This window comes from Heteronotia binoei, chromosome 2, assembly GCF_032191835.1.
Source record: "Heteronotia binoei isolate CCM8104 ecotype False Entrance Well chromosome 2, APGP_CSIRO_Hbin_v1, whole genome shotgun sequence".
Lineage (NCBI taxonomy): Eukaryota > Metazoa > Chordata > Lepidosauria > Squamata > Gekkonidae > Heteronotia > Heteronotia binoei.
Genome location: NC_083224.1, coordinates 171,614,579 through 171,633,886, shown reverse-complemented (window position 1 = coordinate 171,633,886; position 19,308 = coordinate 171,614,579). Strand labels below are relative to the sequence as shown.

Genomic DNA, 19,308 nt, shown 5'->3' with positions numbered 1-19,308 from the left:
CAGATGATTTCTACAAATGGAGGGGAACAATTTGTGCCAGTCCCTAGTTCTCAACCCTCTGAACTCACCCAGCTGTCCTTGAAGGTGGAGGGTGGGGTGTTCCTGTCCCTAGGAACAGCATTTCTGGGGGCATTATAGGCTGTGGTGGAAGGAGGCAGGCAAGGAAGTCATGGTCTGCTGTCAGAAATCCCAGAAGAAATTTTTTAGTGAATGCAACCTAAGTGCTTTATAGGCGGTGGTTGATTTTTTTTGGGGGGGAGGGTGTTTAACGAAATGAACAAGTGATCTTAGAAAGAAGGAGGAGGGTTTGTCAGATGTTGGTTTGCATTTTCTATGTTGTTTCAGGGGAAAAAAGTGTTTTCTTTTAATTCCATCCTTTTCCTCTTTAAAAATTTTAATTTGCTCTTCCACCTCCACTTCCTAGCAATGAGCCTGTTTTCCACCCCATCCATCAAAAGTTTTAGTTTGTAGGGTTTTATTAAACCCAAGGCTATAAATAATATTGCAGGCTTCCAAAAACTTTTTTTTGGCCTTTTATTTCTAGCATAAGAGGGGGAAAACTGGGTTATCTTCAGTGGAGTGCAGATGCAAAAGGAATTATTCACAAGTGTAATACTGCATATAAGGCAATCTTAAAAACCAGGCAGCTGTAGCAACTATGTGACTTAACTAATTTTAATAAACAAGCACTTTCTAAATAGGCCTTTCCAATTGCTTTGTAGATTACAGCCCTTATGGAACACACAGCGCATGGGGAGGCTCACCATATACACCCCACCCAAACCTACCTTCTCAGGGACGCCTTAGTGACAGGTATGAGTATGTGAACTTGCTATTCATGGCTAAGCATGCTGTTTCTGTGTGTGTGTGAGGTGGAAGGCTGTGTTTTGTTTGTTTTTGACCACAACTCTCTGAGAAGAGGAGAACAGAAGCCTCTTGCTTCTTAACCAGTCTCTTCCATTTCCCCAAAGGGAAAGATTGTCCATAACAGACGCAGCTGGCCACGGGAAGCCGTTGCCCTCAGCCGAAAGGGAACAGCAGCTTCGGCTTGAACTACAGCAACTAAACCACCAGATCAGCCAACAGACACAACTCCGAGGACTGGAGGTTTGTACTTGCATCCCCTGTGATTTATTTTTAAAAGAAGGCACTGGAAAAACTAAATAGGAAAGAGAGGGGGAGAACTAAATAGGAAAGAGAGAATATAAACATATTCTCCTTGGATCATGTTGGAATGAGGGATTTGTCATCACTTTTTAAGAAATTTGCCGTAGTATTTTCCTGCAGACGTCTTGTTTCTGTATTCTTTTTAAATGTGCATTCAGTCTCTGTCTTTTAGACGTGTAAGTTTTATTGTCCTGGTGTTGATGGAGAGAGAGGGGTGGTCTTCATAGTAATGGGATTTTAGGTGACAATTTGTTCTGTGTTGTGTAATTCTTGTGGTGTTTGACTTCCTAACTAGCACAGACCCTATAATGGCTTTGCACGGCTTATTGAAAAGTCCTCCTTGGAAGCATTGCAGTGGCTTTGATTTCTTGAGAACAAGTCTCTGCATTTCTGATAGGAGCATCCAACAGTAGTTATAGCTGTAATTTGGATTCATTTCAGAAGAGCAGTGTCCTCTCAAAAACAAATTGGATAAAAGATTGTGATGAGTGGGAGAACCTGAAGGAGCTTTAATTCAGATGTTTCCTCTGCAGTAATTACTTGTAGACAACGAAACCATCCGGCAGTGTTCCAAGAAATAATCTTCGGTGGGGGAGAAGAATCTGGATGGTTGGAATTCTAACACAGTCAGGACTTCTCATTATTATAGCAGGACTGGGGAAGGCTATCCCGAAAACCATCAGATTGGGGAAGGAGGATCAAACACCTCTTTCAGCAACTCCATGTTTGAGGGGGACGCTGTATCAGGAGGATCAAACACCTCTTTCAACAACTCCATGTTTGAGGGGGACGCTGTATCAGGAGGATCAAACACCTCTTTCAACAACTCCATGTTTGAGGGGGACGCTGTATCAGAAGACTTATCCGATAGGGGAGAAGTTATTGGTTCCAGATTAATAAGAGCAGAGGTGTAGTTGTTAATTTCGCTTAGATAGAGAGGGTCTTGAGTGAATACAGAACTTTGATAGGGTCCCATTACTTGTAGATTTTATTATAAGGATGGGTAGGCAGCCCTTGTCATGCATGCATAATAGCAGCAAAGCAGTCCCACATACCCTACAGGTTCTCCACCCAAGGGCCCAGAGTGAGCCCCTGTGAGCTCAGCTTGTTCCCAGTGTGCCCTATCCACGAACTACCCTAGCCATGTCTCTCCCACCACCACCACCACCCCACTTTGTTTGCCAGTCCACTAGCATCTTCACAGTCAGACACTTATGGGTTTACCTACCCCCGTTCTCAGAAGATCTGGTTTACCTCAGTGGAAAAGAACATTGGGTAATGAGTATGAACTGGACAGCTCCCTTCAGAGAAAGTGGTAGGAGGAAGAAGCGACACATTTCTCAGCTACTCTGCTAAGTGATCCCTGGATATTCTCGTGCTCCTGTTCAGAACCAGAGACAAATCAGTGCTTGAGTCTTGCATGCCTGCCTTCACTGATGCTGTAGCAGAGGAGTATTGGATGGCTTTAAAAGACCCAGCCTGACTGTGCATCACGTTACTAATGTTTTATTACTTATTAGATTTGTTAATCACCTTACCCTTGCTTGTGCAGAGCTCTCAGCGATGTACAACAAAAGCCACAGAACCGTAAAACAAATACAGACAACATTAACATTCCAATCATAACAAGATTGAAATAAAAATCAAAAAGAAGTCCAAGATGGTGTCCGTAGAAATTATATCCCAATTCTGGACTGCCTGACCACTTTCTGGGCAGGGGAAGAAGAAACATAAGATCAGACTTGGGGAGAGAGAAAGAGAGAGTGTGTCAGCCACAACAGAAAACCCGATTCGCCTGAAGCTGAACTAGGTGCTGCTGCACATCTTTGTGTGTTCTTTACAGACTGGGCGAGTGGGTGTCAGTGTGGCAAATGAGGTTCAGCGGGGGCATGTGCAAAGTAATGCACATTGGAGCCAAAAATCCTAACTATAAATACATGTTAAAGGGCTCTGAACTGGCGGAGGCTAAACAGGAGAGAGATCCTGGAGTTGTGGTAGATAACCCAGTATGTTGACCCAGTATGCAACAGCACTAAAAAAGGCAAATGCTATGCCTGGGATTATTAGGAAGAGGACTGAAAACAAATCAGCAAGTATCATAATGCCCCTGTATAAATGGATGGTGTGACCTCATTCGGAATACTTGTGTACAGTTCTGGTCACCACACCTCAAAAATGATATAACATTAGAAAAAGTGCAGAAAAGGACAACTAAAATGATTAAGGGGATGGAACACTTTCCCTATGATGAAAGGTTAAAGAGGTTAGGGCTCTTTAGCTTGGGGAAACAGTGATTGAGGGGTGACATGATAGAGGTTTACAAAATTATGCCTGGGATAAAGAAGGTAGAGAAAAGTATTTTTCTGCCTTTCTCACAATACAAGAACTCGTGGCCACTCAATGAAATTAATGAGTAAAAGATTTAGAACTGATAAAAGGAAGTACTTCTTCACTCAAAGAGCGTTTTCGCACTGACCTTACTTGGGAGCGACGTCCCTCTTCACCGCGCAGCGTCTGCGCGGATTTCGCACTAATTGCTCCGCAGAACCCGGAAGAGCCGCAAAGTCCCGCGGCTTTTGCGTCACAAATGTAAACTGGCCAGTTTACATTTGCGACTCAAAAGCCGCGGGACTTTGCGGCTCTTCTGGGTTTTGCGGAGCAATTAGTGCGAAATCCGCGCAGACGCTGCGCGGTGAAGAGGGACGTCGCTCCCGGGTAAGGTCAGTGCGAAAACGCCCAAAGTCTAATTAACACTTTGAATTCACTGCCACAGGAGGTGGTAGTAGCTACAAGCATAGACAGTTTCAAGAGGGATTAGATAAACATATGGAGCAGAGGTCCATCAGTGGCTATTAGCCATAAGGCATAGCCATAGATGGAACACTATGTCTTAGGCAGTGATGCTCTTGTATTCTTGGTGCTTAGGGGGGCAACAGTGGGAGAGCTTCTGGAATCTGGTCCCAGTGGTGGACCTCCTGCTGGCACCTGATTTTTGGCCACTGTGTGACACAGAGTGTTGGACTGGATGGACCATTGGCCTGATCCAACATAGCTTCTCTTATGTTCTTATGACAAATTTTTCCATGAAATGCATTAGATTTAATCCTTCAGTCATAACTGGCCTTGATGATGAAACCAGTCAAACAAATGCTCGTTTATATATTTAGATACTTAGTTCCAAATGGCCTTTTGGATATTGCCATGTGACATTTATTGCACATTCAGTACTGTGCTGCAAAGCAGTTAATTATGTGAAAAAAGTTAAAAGCCCCAACTGCTGAGAGTCATTGCAGGCCCCCAGAAAAAGGTTCCCTCAGAGCCTCTCTTTTATAATCTCCAGACCCAACACAAGCATCTTATGAAAACAAATTACACAACTTGCTCAGTTCTGTGGGGGGGGCCCCTCTAAGTCTTTCCCCCACTTTCAGCCATCCCCCATATTGCAGTGATTTTCAGACAGTAACCCTTTCTATAATGACTTTAAAAAGATAAAGGTAGTTCTCTGTGCTAGTACTAGTCGTTTCCGACTCTGGGATGACATTGCATCGTGACATTCTCATGGCAGACTTTTTACAGGGCAATTTGCCATTGCCTTCCCCAGTCATCTACACTTTATCCCCAGCAAGCTGGGTACTCATTTTACCAACCTCAGAAGGATGGAAGGCTGAGTCAACCTGAACCCAGCTTTTGCCGGGATCAAACTCAGGTTGTGAGCAGAGCTTAGACTGCAGTACTGCAGCTTGCCACTCTGCGCCACGGGGCTCCATGACTTAGTCTGCTGCAAAAGCCATTGTTGTAGGATATGAAACTTGCTGTTGAGTTGCATTCTGCTCTTGCTGAGCATTGACTCAAACCTCTTGAGCTGTATCATTGCCCTGCCTGAACTGTATGTTCATTTTTGAATGCATCTGTCCTACAGTTACACGCTGCAGAGAAGTTTATCTGATTATTTGTGCCTTGAATTGTTTTACATATAAATGTGTCACATGATTGGTCTAATGACTGTAATAAAGAATGACTGACTGACACTGCAGAGGAAGATGGAGGGAGGGAAGGAAATCCCTCTCAAGGAAGCTTTCCTGTCATTATTGATTTTTGAGGAATGCCGGGGTTCTCCAGAACAAAATCTTTTAGACTGCTGCCTTAGGTCAAGGGAGAACTTCTGGTCTACAATTCAGATTAAGCACTTTAAAACGTATGCTATAGTATGGATGCTGCAGGACAGATACTTGTATAAGTAAGCCAGCAACAGATTTTGATAATCTGGGTTGCAGGCAAAATCTCCACAACTCTTTGAGCAAGGCTGTTTAACTACCTGATGCCCTAGACTACTTTAGAGTTTGGACCATGGCTGCTTTCATGATTGTTTGCACATAACCATAGGTCTCGTTCAGGTATTCAGTCCAGCTGATTGGCAGTCAGCTAAAGACATCCAAAAGAAGAGTGCTGCTTCAGATAATAAAAGCAGTACAAACAAACAAGCAATTCACTGCAACAAGGTGGAGCCATTGCCACTGGGCTTAGAATGCTTTATGGTGGGCAGATCTGTCAGTAGTTCTGAGCCATAACAGTTAACAGTTGTACTTGGAAGAAAAATACCTCCAAACACCAGGCCATGGGGCTAAACCCTGGGATGACTGTTTTCTTTATGCCCTGCATAAAGAAAGGTATCTGGCTGCTGCTGGAAGCAGAAAGGTGGAATGTCAGTTTGATTCAGCTAGGGTTTTCATGTGTTTGATTCAGCCTCTGGTGGTCTGCTGTTCATATGGCTAGCTTAGAACAAGTTTGGAAGAAGAAAAAAACATTTTTAATGATTGACAGAAACTGGAGGGGAACCATGCTTGTTTCATGAAGTGATTGTTTCTGGCTGAAATTCACATGTATATGCACGCAGGGTTCTTTTTTTGAAAAAAAAAAGTAGCCTGTGTATTCTGTATGAGAAGAAGGAGGGCTGGGCTTTGGAAACCAAGCAATATTCCTGAACTTTGGGCCTGATTCCCATGTCTGCATGGATGTGTTGTTTGTGTGCTCAGTTGTTGTATGTGCTTGGCTTTGTGCATTTAGGCTGTTAGTAACAGGCTGCTGTTGCAGAGGGAGGCGACCACCTTGGCAGGCCAACCACAGCCCCCACCGCCACCTCCTAAGTGGCCTGGAATGATCTCGAGTGAACAGCTGAGCTTGGAGCTACACCAGGTGGAGAGGGAAATCGGGAAGAGAACCCGGGAGCTGAGCATGGTGAGTGCTTTGGGTAGCGGGGCAGAGGAGAGCTGGGGTGGGGGGTGGGGAACAGCTGCATCAGGTGAGTTGTGGAGCTGCTTTGTGTGTTGCAGCAAGGAGCTCTGCTGAATGGCTGCTTGCTAGCATTCGCCATTCTTCCTGTTCATATTTCTGGAGCTAGACTGGCTTGAATTTCCTGACGTTTGGTAGCCTGTGTGGTTTGTTTTTATTTGTAATGCAATGCTAAGGATGTTTCATGAGTTGCGATGGGGTGCAGGGGGAGGGGGATGGAAATCTCAGCAAATTCTTCCATTGGTAGAATAATACAATTCACTCTTTGGCAACAGCTATATGCCATGGTGCAGCTTGCAAGCAATATCTGTTAAACGGCATTTAGAAGGGGGCTAGTGGTTTTCCAGCCTGTGGTGATGGACTTCCTTGTTCTTTGCTGCTTGATGCGTGTGATTTGGGGATGTTCTGTATCCTGGCAGAATGGACAGATAGCTTTCTAGGCATATGTTCTCTTGTCCTGTGGCTTTTGCGCAAATCAGTCTGTATAACATGTTCTGGTTTTTACAGTAGTCCCTTTTTCTCACTTTGTGTGGGAATGAACTCACAGAAGTTTTGTTGCATGTAGTGAAAAGAAAGTGATTGTCCTTTCCTTCTTCCCAAGGAGAGCCAGTCTTCCTTGGAAGTGAAAAGCAAACTGGGTGCCAGTAAGCAAACAGAAAATGGACAGCAAAGCAAGGTGCCAGCTGAAGACCTTGCGCTGACATTCAGGTAACAGAGCACAACTTCTGTGAGTCCTTTTAATGGTTAAGATGTGAAACAAGATGTACAGAATGCAAGTTGAACTGATCGAAATACCCAGCTTATAATATCAGCGTTAGTGATGTGTAGATGGCTATGACATTTAACTCTAGATTTTTGGTGCGGGGAAAAGGCATGCAAATCTGAACATGGTTTAGGTTATTTTTCATGGTTGGAAGCATGCAGAGCTATATATATGAAATCTGCATTCTTCATTAAATGATTGAGGCATCTCACAACAGTCTTTAAGCAGGGTATCAATAAAAGAGAGAGGCATCGTTTCCCTAACACAATATCTCAGAAAGCAGCAGCAAAACAAGCTTTTGTTGGAAGATGAAATAAAATATTAAACTCTTAGTCCATATTCTACCTCAAAATATTAGTTAATGAACCAGCATCCTCTGCATTTTTTAATCTGAAGGAGAAGTTTTAATATTTATTTGTTTGTTTCTCATGGACTCAAGGTAGATTAACACATAGTCAGTACAGTCAACAAAAATGGGACATTCAGTAACCAATGCATTAGATTTTAGAAACCTGGAACCAGCAGAAGGAGCCAAAATGAGGTATAAATACTAACATGACACATGAGCAGTCCAGAAATTACATAATAGGATCCTACTTAAAATAATCTATAAAAAGCAGTATAGACCACAGTCCCAATAATTTATCCAAGTAAATCTGTGAACTATTTTGTACAGCCCTGGTTAATATTTGGATGAGAGACCACCAAGGAATACCAAGGTTGCTACTCAGAGACAGGCAGTGGCAGACAATTTCTGAATGTCAACAAGAAACACTGACTAGCCAACGCATAACCATCCAGCCCTCCTCCAGCAATGAACAGCAACCAGACTGTTCCAACCAAGACATCAAAAAGAGTACCCTTGGCCATTTCATAGGGCTGGCAGCACAGCTAGAAGGAACGGATTTCACGTGCTACCATGTGTCTGTGGCAAGCTCCTGATTGGAGCTGAACAGCCAACCCTGCTTGAGATTTCTTCTCAGGGTTACCCTTTTAATTTTATTATGTCTCTGTCTTCCCCTCTTTTTTTTCTGTATCCTTTTTCCTGTTTTGACACGCGTTCTTCAGCAGTGATGTTCCAAATGGATCAGCCCCAATCCAAGAAAACGTCGGCCTCCTCTCGAACAAAACTGCAGCTCTGAGCTTGTCAGAGGACACCGAAGGGGGAGGAGATGAACAGGACACCCAGAGGGCAGGGACAACAGCCGCATCTGCTCCCTGAAGGAACAAAAAGCATCCCTCCACTTCTGTCGGGGGTCACCTCCCCCCCTCCTCGGGACGATGGGAGACAGCAAGAACTCAACGGCAGCAGGTCCGAAGATAATGTGCACAACACCACTACTAGAAACAAACCCTGCACATAGTTCACATTAACACATTTTTTAATTAAAAAAATGAAAATTAGCAGTATCTGCAAGCAACTTCGATTAAATTTGTTTTTGTTCTGTGAATGAACTTTGTTTTAATAACTTTGGATGCCTTGAATGCCAGGGCTTTAAAAAAACAGATATTATATATATATATATACACACTCTGTTTGATTAATTGTATGATCTTAATGAGGTAGGTTTTCTCTTTTATTTTGGTATTATTACATACCCAGTGTACAATTCCTTTTAGGTCTCTCTGCTCCTCCCTTTGCAACAAGCTCACTGCTTTTGTGTGAGTTTGAAAGGAAAAAAAAATGGGGAATGCGAGATGGAGGAGGAAGCTCTAACTTGCTTGGTTGAAAAATGTGTGGCAGAGATAATCTAAAAGTACCTCTCCTTGAATACTTTGCCCATTTCTTGACATTTATTCGTCATCTTTTCCTAAACATTGTGGTGCAGTTTTATTACTTGGCAATAACAAAACTCCATACAAACCTCAAAAGAGTAAAAACTGGTGTGTGGGAGTTCCCTTTTTATGAAGGGAGCAGAAAGGTCTGGACTCCAGACTCAATATAAGTTGGCTAATGTTACTTAATTTTGTCTCTCGTGAAAGGTGTCTGATTTATTATTATTATTATGGAACCTGGTGCTGAGGAAGTATCTGCAAATGGATACAGTGGTTTCCTCTGCAGTCAAGATGCAGGGGTGAAACGGAACTACAAAAAGTCCTATTTTGGATGAGATGGAAAAACAGGGATAAGAAACTCTGTCTCTTGTTACCACCATTCCCTCTGCATTTTTCATTACATCCAAAGCTGCTCTTAGATCCCCTTCAATCATTATCCTCTCTTTGGCAATTGACATTTTTTTTTTTTGAAGAACTGAGGCTTCCTCCATGTAAGAGAAGCCTCCCCCCTCCTCAGAAAAATATCCCTTCCACAACTCTACTGCAAGCAGACCTGTCTTCAGGGGAAAGTCTGTTAAGAATCTATTTGGGACGAAACACTTCCCATTTCTACTAATAGCACTTCATGTAAAACTAGCTGTAAAACCCCTTCCTGCGAGGCAGGGGGGTGGGGGTGCTTTTTCATGCTGCACATATTTTTCACATCCTCCCCTTTCTGGCCGTCTTCACCTCCTCCAATTTTACATGGACCTCGAGATGGCCGTGAGAGGGGAGGAAAAAAATCTCAGCAAAGGCTTCCTCCCATCTCTTAGGCCTGTTTCTCCCTTACGAAACTACGACTACTAAATCTCAGAAAGCACTGGCTATGTAATAAGTTGCAGCGTTGCTTTGGTTGGGTAAAAGCAGAAGTTTATGCATCTTGTTTTAGGGTTGTTGTTGTTTTTCTCTCCCCCTTTCTCTTCCCCTCAACCCCTTGTCAAAGTCACAAAAACCTTCAGCTAAGCTTTGCATCTGTCTGTCTTGTTTAAAAAAACAACATTGGGGGTGGGGAGTACAGTCCCCTTGTTGCCTACCAGTAGGAGAGTCCAAGCAGAAGACTCCTTTGAGTAGCGATTATTTAATTTGCCCAGTCAAGGCGCACCGCATTTATATACTATTTCACATTGAATTTGATTATGCCCTACAGACCTGGCTGGCCAAAAATTTGATACACGTATTGGCTTGGGATTCGAGCTTTCTTTCTTTTTATTTAAATAAAAAATTATATATATGTATGTATGTATATATACATATATATGTAGTTATATCTGTATATATATTGGATATGTTTTAAGAATTTTTTTCCACATGAGTGCAGCCGTTGTCATCTGGGAGGTAGAGGCACTGCAAAAGTACAGGCATTTTTAAAACTCTAATCCCTTCTGGCTCTCTGAAATTCACATAACACTCTATATCACTTGAATTTTTTAAAGCATGAGGGATGTTTAAGTTGTTTTTAGGCTTTTCAGGCTTTGCCTTGAAACACAAGGGTGTGTCTCCCCCCACCCTCCCCGGAACTCTACTTCCACAAAGTCTGGGTAGAAACCTCTGTTCCTCTTCTTTGCTGAAAACTGCTAGTTTGAGAGAGCTCATCACATCTTCCTGGTAGGGTAAATGAAGTTTAGAATTGTGAGCAATCAAATGAGAGAGCACTAGCTCAGGAAAAAAAAAAAGATTTTCTTTCTGATTTTTCCCCCTTTTCTAGTGGCAAGGTGCTTTACTGTTCCACACTGAAAGGGGGGCAAGTCCAGAATGCAGATTTTTCTCTACAACTTTAAACACCCTATTGTATGAGCTGCATAGTTCCAGTCCAATTAGAAAGTCAGGTTTGGCGAATCAGCAAAATTGGCTTTCTGTTTGATGAGCCTTGCAGATTAAGTTCTGACTACTAGGGGGCAAGATTTCATAGCAGAGACTTTGTGGTCTAAGCACAGTTACAAGCTCTGAGTGGAAGCTACAAAGAAGACCTCTTAATATAGTTCCCCCCTTAACTTTACTGGCTCTGTCCTTTGTGCCCAGTGACCTTGTTATGCTGTCTATCTAGGTTAATGTCCTGTTTGCACAATCAAATATTCCTGTTTAACCTCTGGTAACCACATTGATCTTGGCTTAGTTTCCTTTTTCATTCTTTCTGTGTATGTGTGTGAGAGAAGTTTAGTCAATAAAAGTGGACTGACAGAGAAAAAGAGGAACTTTTCAGAAACTGAGCTGGGGAAATGTGTTGACTTTGTGTAGAAGAATCTGTAGCACCAATACTTCTTCCTTTTATAATAGACTTACCCCTTAGAGCTTGTACTCAGGATTGCAGAGAAGGTTAAAGAGCTGGGGTTGGGGTGTGACCATTGCTTCCCAACAGGGAGGTAGAGAAAAATGGTTAAACATGAGCATCAACCATTGCTCAGCAGCTTCAGTGGCTTCCAAAAAGCAATTTTCAGGACCTTTACTTCAGAGTTAGATTCATAAACTTGTGAAATAGGGCCAACTGGAGTTTCTCTCCCATAGCAAAGGAGTGTTGTTGTTTTTCTTTGTTGCTTTTCTTGCTGAATTTTTTTGAGCAGCAGAATGTCTCAGGTTGTGGAAATGCAGTAAGAAACAGGGCATTCACGAGGGATTCAGAATCTGTCTGTCATCTTCAGATGCCATGTACCTTTGGACTCTGGACAAGTCTGAAAATCTTTGTCTTGTGACAATGAGGGAAACAGAGCAGTGGTCAATATACATGACAGTGTCCTAGATGAAGCCTTATGACTTCCTCCACCCTTCATTTATAATTTATTTCAGTGACCAGCACATTTTTTTTTTTTTGTGAATGGTCATCGGTCTGGTCTCCATAGACTGCCACTTGCACTCCATTATGTCGTTGATAATACGATTCTGATTTTATTTTTAACTTCTTTTTGCTTCAGTTTAATTGTTGCTAGAGCTCGCTGAACTCCACAACATATATTAGCCTGATATTTTGGTACTAACAGTGTCATAGTAACATGTAATCAAGCACTCCTTGCTTTTTTGCAACAGAAAATATTCCCATACAAGTTGATGAAAAGACCACATGTTCCTACATGGAAATGTAATTGAGGGCCCATGTTTCAAAACAGCATTTAAGGTATCTGATTCACTAAGAACAGAAGTGTAAGACCCATTTCCCTTGAATACTGTAAGTACGTGTGTGTTTGTGTGTGTGTGCACATACACTTGCTGGTTTCTCATTAGCTCTTAGAGATCTTAGCTAGTAAGAACTTGACAAAATCCTTCCTGCTTTCCGAGGTGGTTCTTCTCTTGCTGTGCCCTCTGTTTAAACATGCTGCTCACCATTTCTGATCATGCACCAGTTGACAGCTTGCTGCCTCAAAACCGAGCATTCAAATGAATTCGCTTAGCCAATAACTTCTGTGAAGTTGCCTTTTCTAATGGTGTTATTACTCAGTGATACACAAATGTGGTATTGCCCCTACTGGTAGGCAAATGGGGAAGGGGTGTCTGTATAAATGTGGAAAACATCTTTATTCCCATTCAAGGAGAGCCAAAGACTTGTGCTTTACTCTTTTTTTTTAAAAAAAATATTTTTAATTTTACTGGGCTAGCCAGTTTGGATTGAAAAAAGATATTTGTAATGTTTTGTTTTTCAGCTCTTAACACTGGTAAAAATGTGTAAAAGTTCATGATTGTCAAGCCTTATGAAAATACGCTGAATAACTATGAATAATTAGCAGGTTTTGGGAAAGTGGTGTGTTTAGGCGTCTCTTTGAATTTGCAGCCATTTATCTCATCTTTTTAAAAATATATACGCACAGATGTGTACATGCTTAAACTCTCCCAAGTCGTTTAAATTTACAGTTAGCAAAGGGGTTCTGAAAAAGAAAGTTATTGTTTGCTTTGATTGTTTTTGCTTGGAATTTTCTCTGAGTAGATGTAAAGCTTGAGGAGACTTTAAACAGAATGAGAAAAAGGCTCTTTAATGCAGGTTGCACCAAATGTAACCAGGTGGCATCCTTTTGCTCCTGCAAAGACTTTGCCTCAGCTGACTGCATAGGTAGATCTGTGGCAGCAAGAAAGTGCACTGAACTGAACTCAAGCTTGCAAGTTAGGCTGATTAAACACAGTGTTCTGTCTGTCCAGTGCTATGCAGAAGTCACCCTATTAGACAGCCTTATACATTAATTCACTTAAAAAGTATAAGTAGTAATCAGAGTACATGTGGCTCCATAGTTATATTTATTTAGCAAGCATGGGCCTCTTTAAAATAAACACCCCACCCCACCCCCGGGCAGCCACTCCCCAGTTCTTATTGATTGCAATGGTGTGCTTATAGTGAGATTTGCATTATGGCCTACAAGTTTGCATATCTTAATCTCTATGGAAGGTGCCTTTTCCTTTTCCAAAACAAAGTTTCTCAACCTGGAAATTCCTGGACTATATCCTACCATTCTGCTCAGCAAAATGTGACACCTTCCTGCGATGTAGACTGGAGGGAGGCTTCAAACAAGAGTGGTAGGATACATGCCTCTGTCTGTTACTTTAAAAATTTGCAACAGGAGAACAGATTACTTCTGTGCCTTCAATAGTGATGCTCTCATCTATTCCCATTCCCCCTGAGGCAAGAACAACTCCAGTTTTGTCCAGCAGCAAGGGAGAGGGGAGAGCATGAAAGGTAGACGAGGACACAATGGGAAGAACTGGGAAGGAATTCCTGCAGCTGTTGTGGACTCTCCTGCTGCTTTGAAATATTTGAAGGATAGAAACAAACTCTAGACAGTGATCAAACAAGCCCAGTTCAGACTACAGGTTCAGATACCCTCTTAACTCAGAGGGTTTCTTGCAAAGTACAAAGCTGAAATTAATAACTTGAAATGAAGGAGAGAGAATTATGGTGTTGGGAAACAACCGCCAGCACTTTGGGTTAAAGTTACACATCCAAGCACCGCATTGACTTGCTCCAGAAATAAAAGCATCATGTCAGTGAGATGCTGGCACAGAATTTCACAGTCTTCCCTTCTCCCAGTGGCAAATACCACAAAGGAAGCTTTTTAAATTTACAGTTGTACTTTTAGTTTGTACACACTAGTAAAAGCCTGCCTTAATTGATGGCACTAGAGATGGCACAAGACTTAGATATATCCCTGCATCGCTAACCAATTCCTGATTCAGTTGTTTCCTTTGTGACACAGATAAGACTTCTTAGAGGATGTTGAACAAGCCCTGTTTTGCCATAGAATTCAAAGTTTCTGATTGTTACAAGGAAAAAACCCCAGATCCTTCTATATTTTTTGATCAGCCTGTTTAGAGGTTGATCACGAGCGATTTGGATACTCAGGTTAACTTGCAGGGGGTGGGGGGAGTCACTCCATTTTGTTTTTCAGACTCAGTTGTCCAATACTCACCAGGATTTATTTATTTGTTTTAAAAGTCGCCCCCCACCCCCATTTCTTCTTTTTTATATAATCTGCCTATAGAGGATTTTGAAAAGAAAAGCATAGCTAGCCAAGGCACTATTTGTGATGTCCTAAAACAGCATTGAAAGGAGAGCAGCTCCTCTTTCTTTTACTGCTCAGCGGGATGTCTGGATGGCTAAAAAACAATCACTTTGATTTCTCTGATGAGCTATTGCAGTAAGGGTGTGGTTTTTGGGAGACAGTGAATACTTCCAGTTTTCATTGTGATTCCTTAAGAGATGTTTTAGTAAGTTCAGGGTGCTCACCATTTGATGACTTGGTGGCTTCTGCCCTGACATGTAAACTTGGTTACCTGTGTCTAAACTTATGGCTGCCTTATGCTTTTTTTTTTTTTTTTAAATGTCCAAGAAATATCTGTAGGTGGTGGGGGAAATATACAAATTTCCAGGGTTTTTTTTTTCCCAAAAAGGAAAAAAAAATGTAATGCTTAAATGCAGTCTCTCTCTCTCTCTGAAAACTAAAAGTATTAGATATGCTGATGTTACATGTATACATATCTTTTTTTATGATAACAGAAATCCTGTGGAGTATTTGGTGTTTGCTATAAACAAAATTTGTTTGCTTTTTTGTGTATGTTAAAAGTGACTTTGGGCACAATTGTTAAAGAGGGGAAAGTCTCCTGCACAAGCCTCATTTGAAATACATGAGACACGTGCAAGAAGACCGCCACTGCAGCCCTTTTGTTGTTAATGTTAGTTTATTGTGGCAGACAATACTCACAAGTCTTTGGCATCCAAAACCAGATTGTGTAACTGAAGTGGACTCCCACAACTGGATCTGCATAGGGAGCGCCTTTAAAAGCTTAGCCTTGGGTAAGACATCTGGGAGTTTGGGGGGGGGGGGCAAGGCAGGTGGGCCCACTAACGATGGGACACTGTTTTGCAGGCTGTCTTTTATAACACTCAGGCGCTGTAGAGGCCCATAAAAATGAATCTCTGCTGCCTATTGTATGTTTACAATTGCCTTGCAGTCTCTGCTTGCTATGTAAGCAGCCCATTTGCTAATCATGGACCCCTTTCCCTGAAGGCGACCTTTTTATCAGCAGCACGGTGGCATATATTTTTGTTTGTTTGTTTTCAAGAATTGCCGGTCAGCCATCTAGATTTTGCTCTTTGGTGTTGGGTTTGTTTGTTTTGGTTCATCAAACCTGCCTCCCTCTCCCTCTCTTGTTTCCAGAAGTCCCTCCCCCCCCGCCCGCCATTTCCAGTTGTGGGATTTCTCTACGTGTGTGCATTCTTTATGATTGTGTGTATGGGAGGGAGGGGTTTAAGCCAAGTTTCCTTTGGTCTTTTTAGGATCGTACCAGTCTCCCCGAGACATTCTTAAGTCATTATCACCTTTTTGGGTGGAGTTCATTTTTTTTAATAACTTTTTGACATTTTTGGTGCATATATGCTTGGGATAGAGCTCATGTAATTTACCAATCGTATTGATTGTATGTGATTGTGCCCTGCAGAGGTATATTTAACAAAAAAAAAAAATAAAAAGTTAAAAAACAAAAAAGTTAGTCTAGGGTGATGATGCTGTTAATAAAGGAGACTTTTGAGTCAGGCAATGAGTGACTTCTTTAATTTGCTGATTGTTCAAGGATTTTTTGAAAACTGTTCTTATAAAATAATTTTCTAGAATTAATCCCTTTCCTCTACCATCAGTTTTTCCACCTTCCCAATGTGTGCATTCTCTTCCTCTCATTGAGGTATCCCACAATACAAAGATTGTCACCAGAAGAAGTGGAAAACAGTATCAGTCACCTTTTATTTCCTGCGTGTTAATCCTGGAAAGGGGGAGGTTGTTTGTTTTTGTTTTGCATGATCATGTCTTACTCATTTATGAGGAAGAAATAAATGATGAATGTAGAGGGGTAAAGGGAATGAACATCTTTTTTCCTTAGCACATTTTTCTTATAAACAAATATTATCTCCCTTCCCTTTGGCATGAAGCTAATGTTCTCATGTCAGCGTGGTGTAGTGGATAAGAGCAGTTGACTCTAATCTGGATAACCAGGTTTGATTCCCCACTCTTCCACATGCAGCCAGCTGGGTAACCTTAGGTCAGTCACAGCTCTCTCAGCCCTCTCTCAGCCCCACCTACCTCACAGGGTGTCTGTGGTGGGGAGAGGAAGGGAAAGTGATTGTAAGCTGCTCCAAGACTCCTATGAGTAGTGAAGGGTACTCATAAAACAACTTCATATCTAATTTTCAAAATAGCACCATCTGCAGATACTTAAATATATGGATTAGAGGCCATAAGGTGTATCTTTCCACAAACTTGGGGGGCACGCAGGTTTTCATGAAAATTCTAAAAGAAAACTGGAGGGGAGGTTAAATCCCTCCTCCAAAAAAAGAGGCATGTTCTCTATGGCAAAGATAGACAATGCACCTCCATCAGATGGCATAAAATAGATGGAGGCAGCAGCACTTCAGGTGGGGGGAGCAGAAGCAGCTGTTGCCCCTCTGTTGTGGCTCCTCACAGAATGGTAGTGAGGGGGAAAGACCTGGTCAGAAAGAATGATCAGGCAGGCAGAGCAGCAGAAGTTTCTGCAAGTTTCTTGTGGGTCCCTGCAGGGGAGAGCAGTGGGAGCCCAAAGGTGAATGAGCAGACAAGCCAAGGGGGTGTGAATGAGCCTCTCCCCCTCCCCTACTCAGGTTTCTCAGGTCACGGTTTGTGCTGTCCTGTTCCACATGAAGAGAATTATGTGTGTATCGTTTGTCTCATAAATATCTCAGAAAAATTCCTTGCCCTGGCTTCCCTGTGGAATTGCCTCAGCTTCATGTGGTTCCTGTGTACTGTTCCATGGCCCAGTTCAGTTCACCTAAATTGCATGTTTTTTTTAAGGTAAAAAAAGAGGTAAAGGTCGCCCCCTGTGCAAGCACCAGTCGTTTCCATTGATGTTGCTTTCACAACGTTTTAACAGCAGATTTTTTACGGGGTGGTTTGCCACTGCCTTCCCCAGTCATCTACACTTTCCCCCCAGCAAGCTGGGTACTCATTTTACTGACTGGAAGGATGGAACGCTGAGTCAACCTCAAGCTGGCTACCTGAACCCATCTTCCACCAGGATTGGACTCAGGTCGTGAGCAGAGCTTAGGACTGCAGTACTGCAGCTTTACCACTCGGCACCATTGGGCTCTTAATTCTTTTTAAAATGTAATTTTAGTTTTTAAAGGTATCTTAATAAATCAAAGCCAGTGGCTTTAACCTGCCTTTGTTGGTTGTACAGATTTCTTGTGCAATTAAGGCATTTAACTGAGCTTGGTGGTTTGTGTAGGCCACAAAAGCCTTGAAGTCTACTGAGTCTTGCCTTCATACCATTGCCATTGCTGGGCACCTGAACTTCAGGAAGCAGAGAGTGGAAGCTAAATGCTGAGATTAGACTAGCCCAGGGGCTGGTGGGATGGTGAGTGAGGGAGAAACAAAGGATGCTGTTTGCCTTTTGAGGGGAAATCTGGCTAGGCCTAGTGTCTCAGGGAAGAATCTCATGGAGGAAGATGTGGTGGAGTGAATGGCAAACAGAAGAGAAAATCAGTTGTCCTCCATGATTCTCTCCTGCCATCAAGATCTTGGTACTTCATATCTCAATGACACCCTGAAAAAGAAGCTAAACCTCTCCAGTTCTGGCCAAGATGCCAAGATGTGACAGTTCTAATCCGTATAGTAACTGGTGATTTGACTTCATACCCGCCAGTGGAGAAGCAACAAACTACTGCTTTCCTTTGTGAACCGATTGTGAGATGGTAAGAAGAAAACTCTTTTTGTGTATTAAAAAGTACTTATATTGTGCATACATTCCCTCCTGTGATTCACATAACATCACAATCTAAGTCCATTTTACAATAAACAATGGCCAGGGAGGGCGGAGGGGTGACTCTCAGTAAGTAGATGATACCACAAAAAGAAAACATGAACTCTACTACTGCCATCATTAACCCCAAACCCTCTTAAATAAAACTGCCTTATATTACTTTGTCGAAGCTTGCAAGGTAGATAGACTTCTCACCTCCAACAGCTGTCCCTTCCATCAGGTTGTAGCAAATGCTGTAAGTGCTGATTCGGCTCTCATAAAGCTGAAAGGATGGGGACAGTGACAGCATCACAGACATATAGACTCATAACAAAGAGGTGACCTATATGTATCAGAGTCCAAGGTCATTGGTCGTAAAGGAAAGAACCAGCACCTTGAATTAAACTTGGAAAAGGTAAAGGTAGTTAAAAGTAGTACCCTGTGCAAGCACCAAGTTATTACTGACCCATAGGGTGATGTCATATCACCATGTTTTCTTGGCAGGCTTTTTGTTAGAGGGTGGTTCGCTATTGCCTTCCCCAGTCATTCACGCTTTACCCCCAGAAAACCTGGAAAAGGAAGAGGTAAATGTTTTAAAACTGAAATAAGGTGTTCAAATGGGGTTGTCGACGCAAAAGACACTGCCACAATTTGTACCCTTTGAATTTGTCTTCAAGAGTAGCTGAATGTTACAGCAGCATGGATCAGCACAGAAGAAGATGAAGATATTGGATTTATATCCCGCCCTATACTCAGTGGTCACAATCTCCTTTAACTCCCCCTCCCCCCACAACAGACACCCTGTGAGGTAGGTGCGCTGAGAGAGCTCTTACAGCAGCTACCCTTTCAAGTACAGCTTTGCGAGAGCTATGGCTGACCCAAGGCTATTTCAGCAGCTACAAGTGGAGGAGTGGGTAATCAAACCCAGACCTCCCAGATAAGAGTCTGTGCACTTAACCACTACACCAAACTGGCTCTCTGAAGATCAACTGAATCTAGCAGAGGGAATACTTTCCATTAATGTTTTTAATTACTTAGAA

The 19,308-nt window shown here is 42.3% G+C and overlaps 1 protein-coding gene across 2 annotated transcripts in view; it reads left to right on the top strand.

Moving 5' to 3' along the window:
* The window catches only part of RC3H1 (ring finger and CCCH-type domains 1), a 69,445-nt gene extending 59,594 nt beyond the window's left edge, over positions 1–9,851 (top strand). Inside the window, exons 16-20 of one of the 2 annotated variants that reach the window (XM_060232462.1) lie at positions 723–813; positions 972–1,107; positions 6,232–6,402; positions 7,058–7,164; positions 8,288–9,851. In XM_060232462.1, coding sequence (XP_060088445.1) covers positions 723–813; positions 972–1,107; positions 6,232–6,402; positions 7,058–7,164; positions 8,288–8,441 — 659 coding nt within the window. In that variant the 3' untranslated portion in view covers positions 8,442–9,851. The remainder of the gene's footprint in view (positions 1–722; positions 814–971; positions 1,108–6,231; positions 6,403–7,057; positions 7,165–8,287) is intronic. The other variant, XM_060232463.1, reaches the window with a different exon arrangement.
* The last annotated feature ends 9,457 nt before the right edge of the window (positions 9,852–19,308 follow it).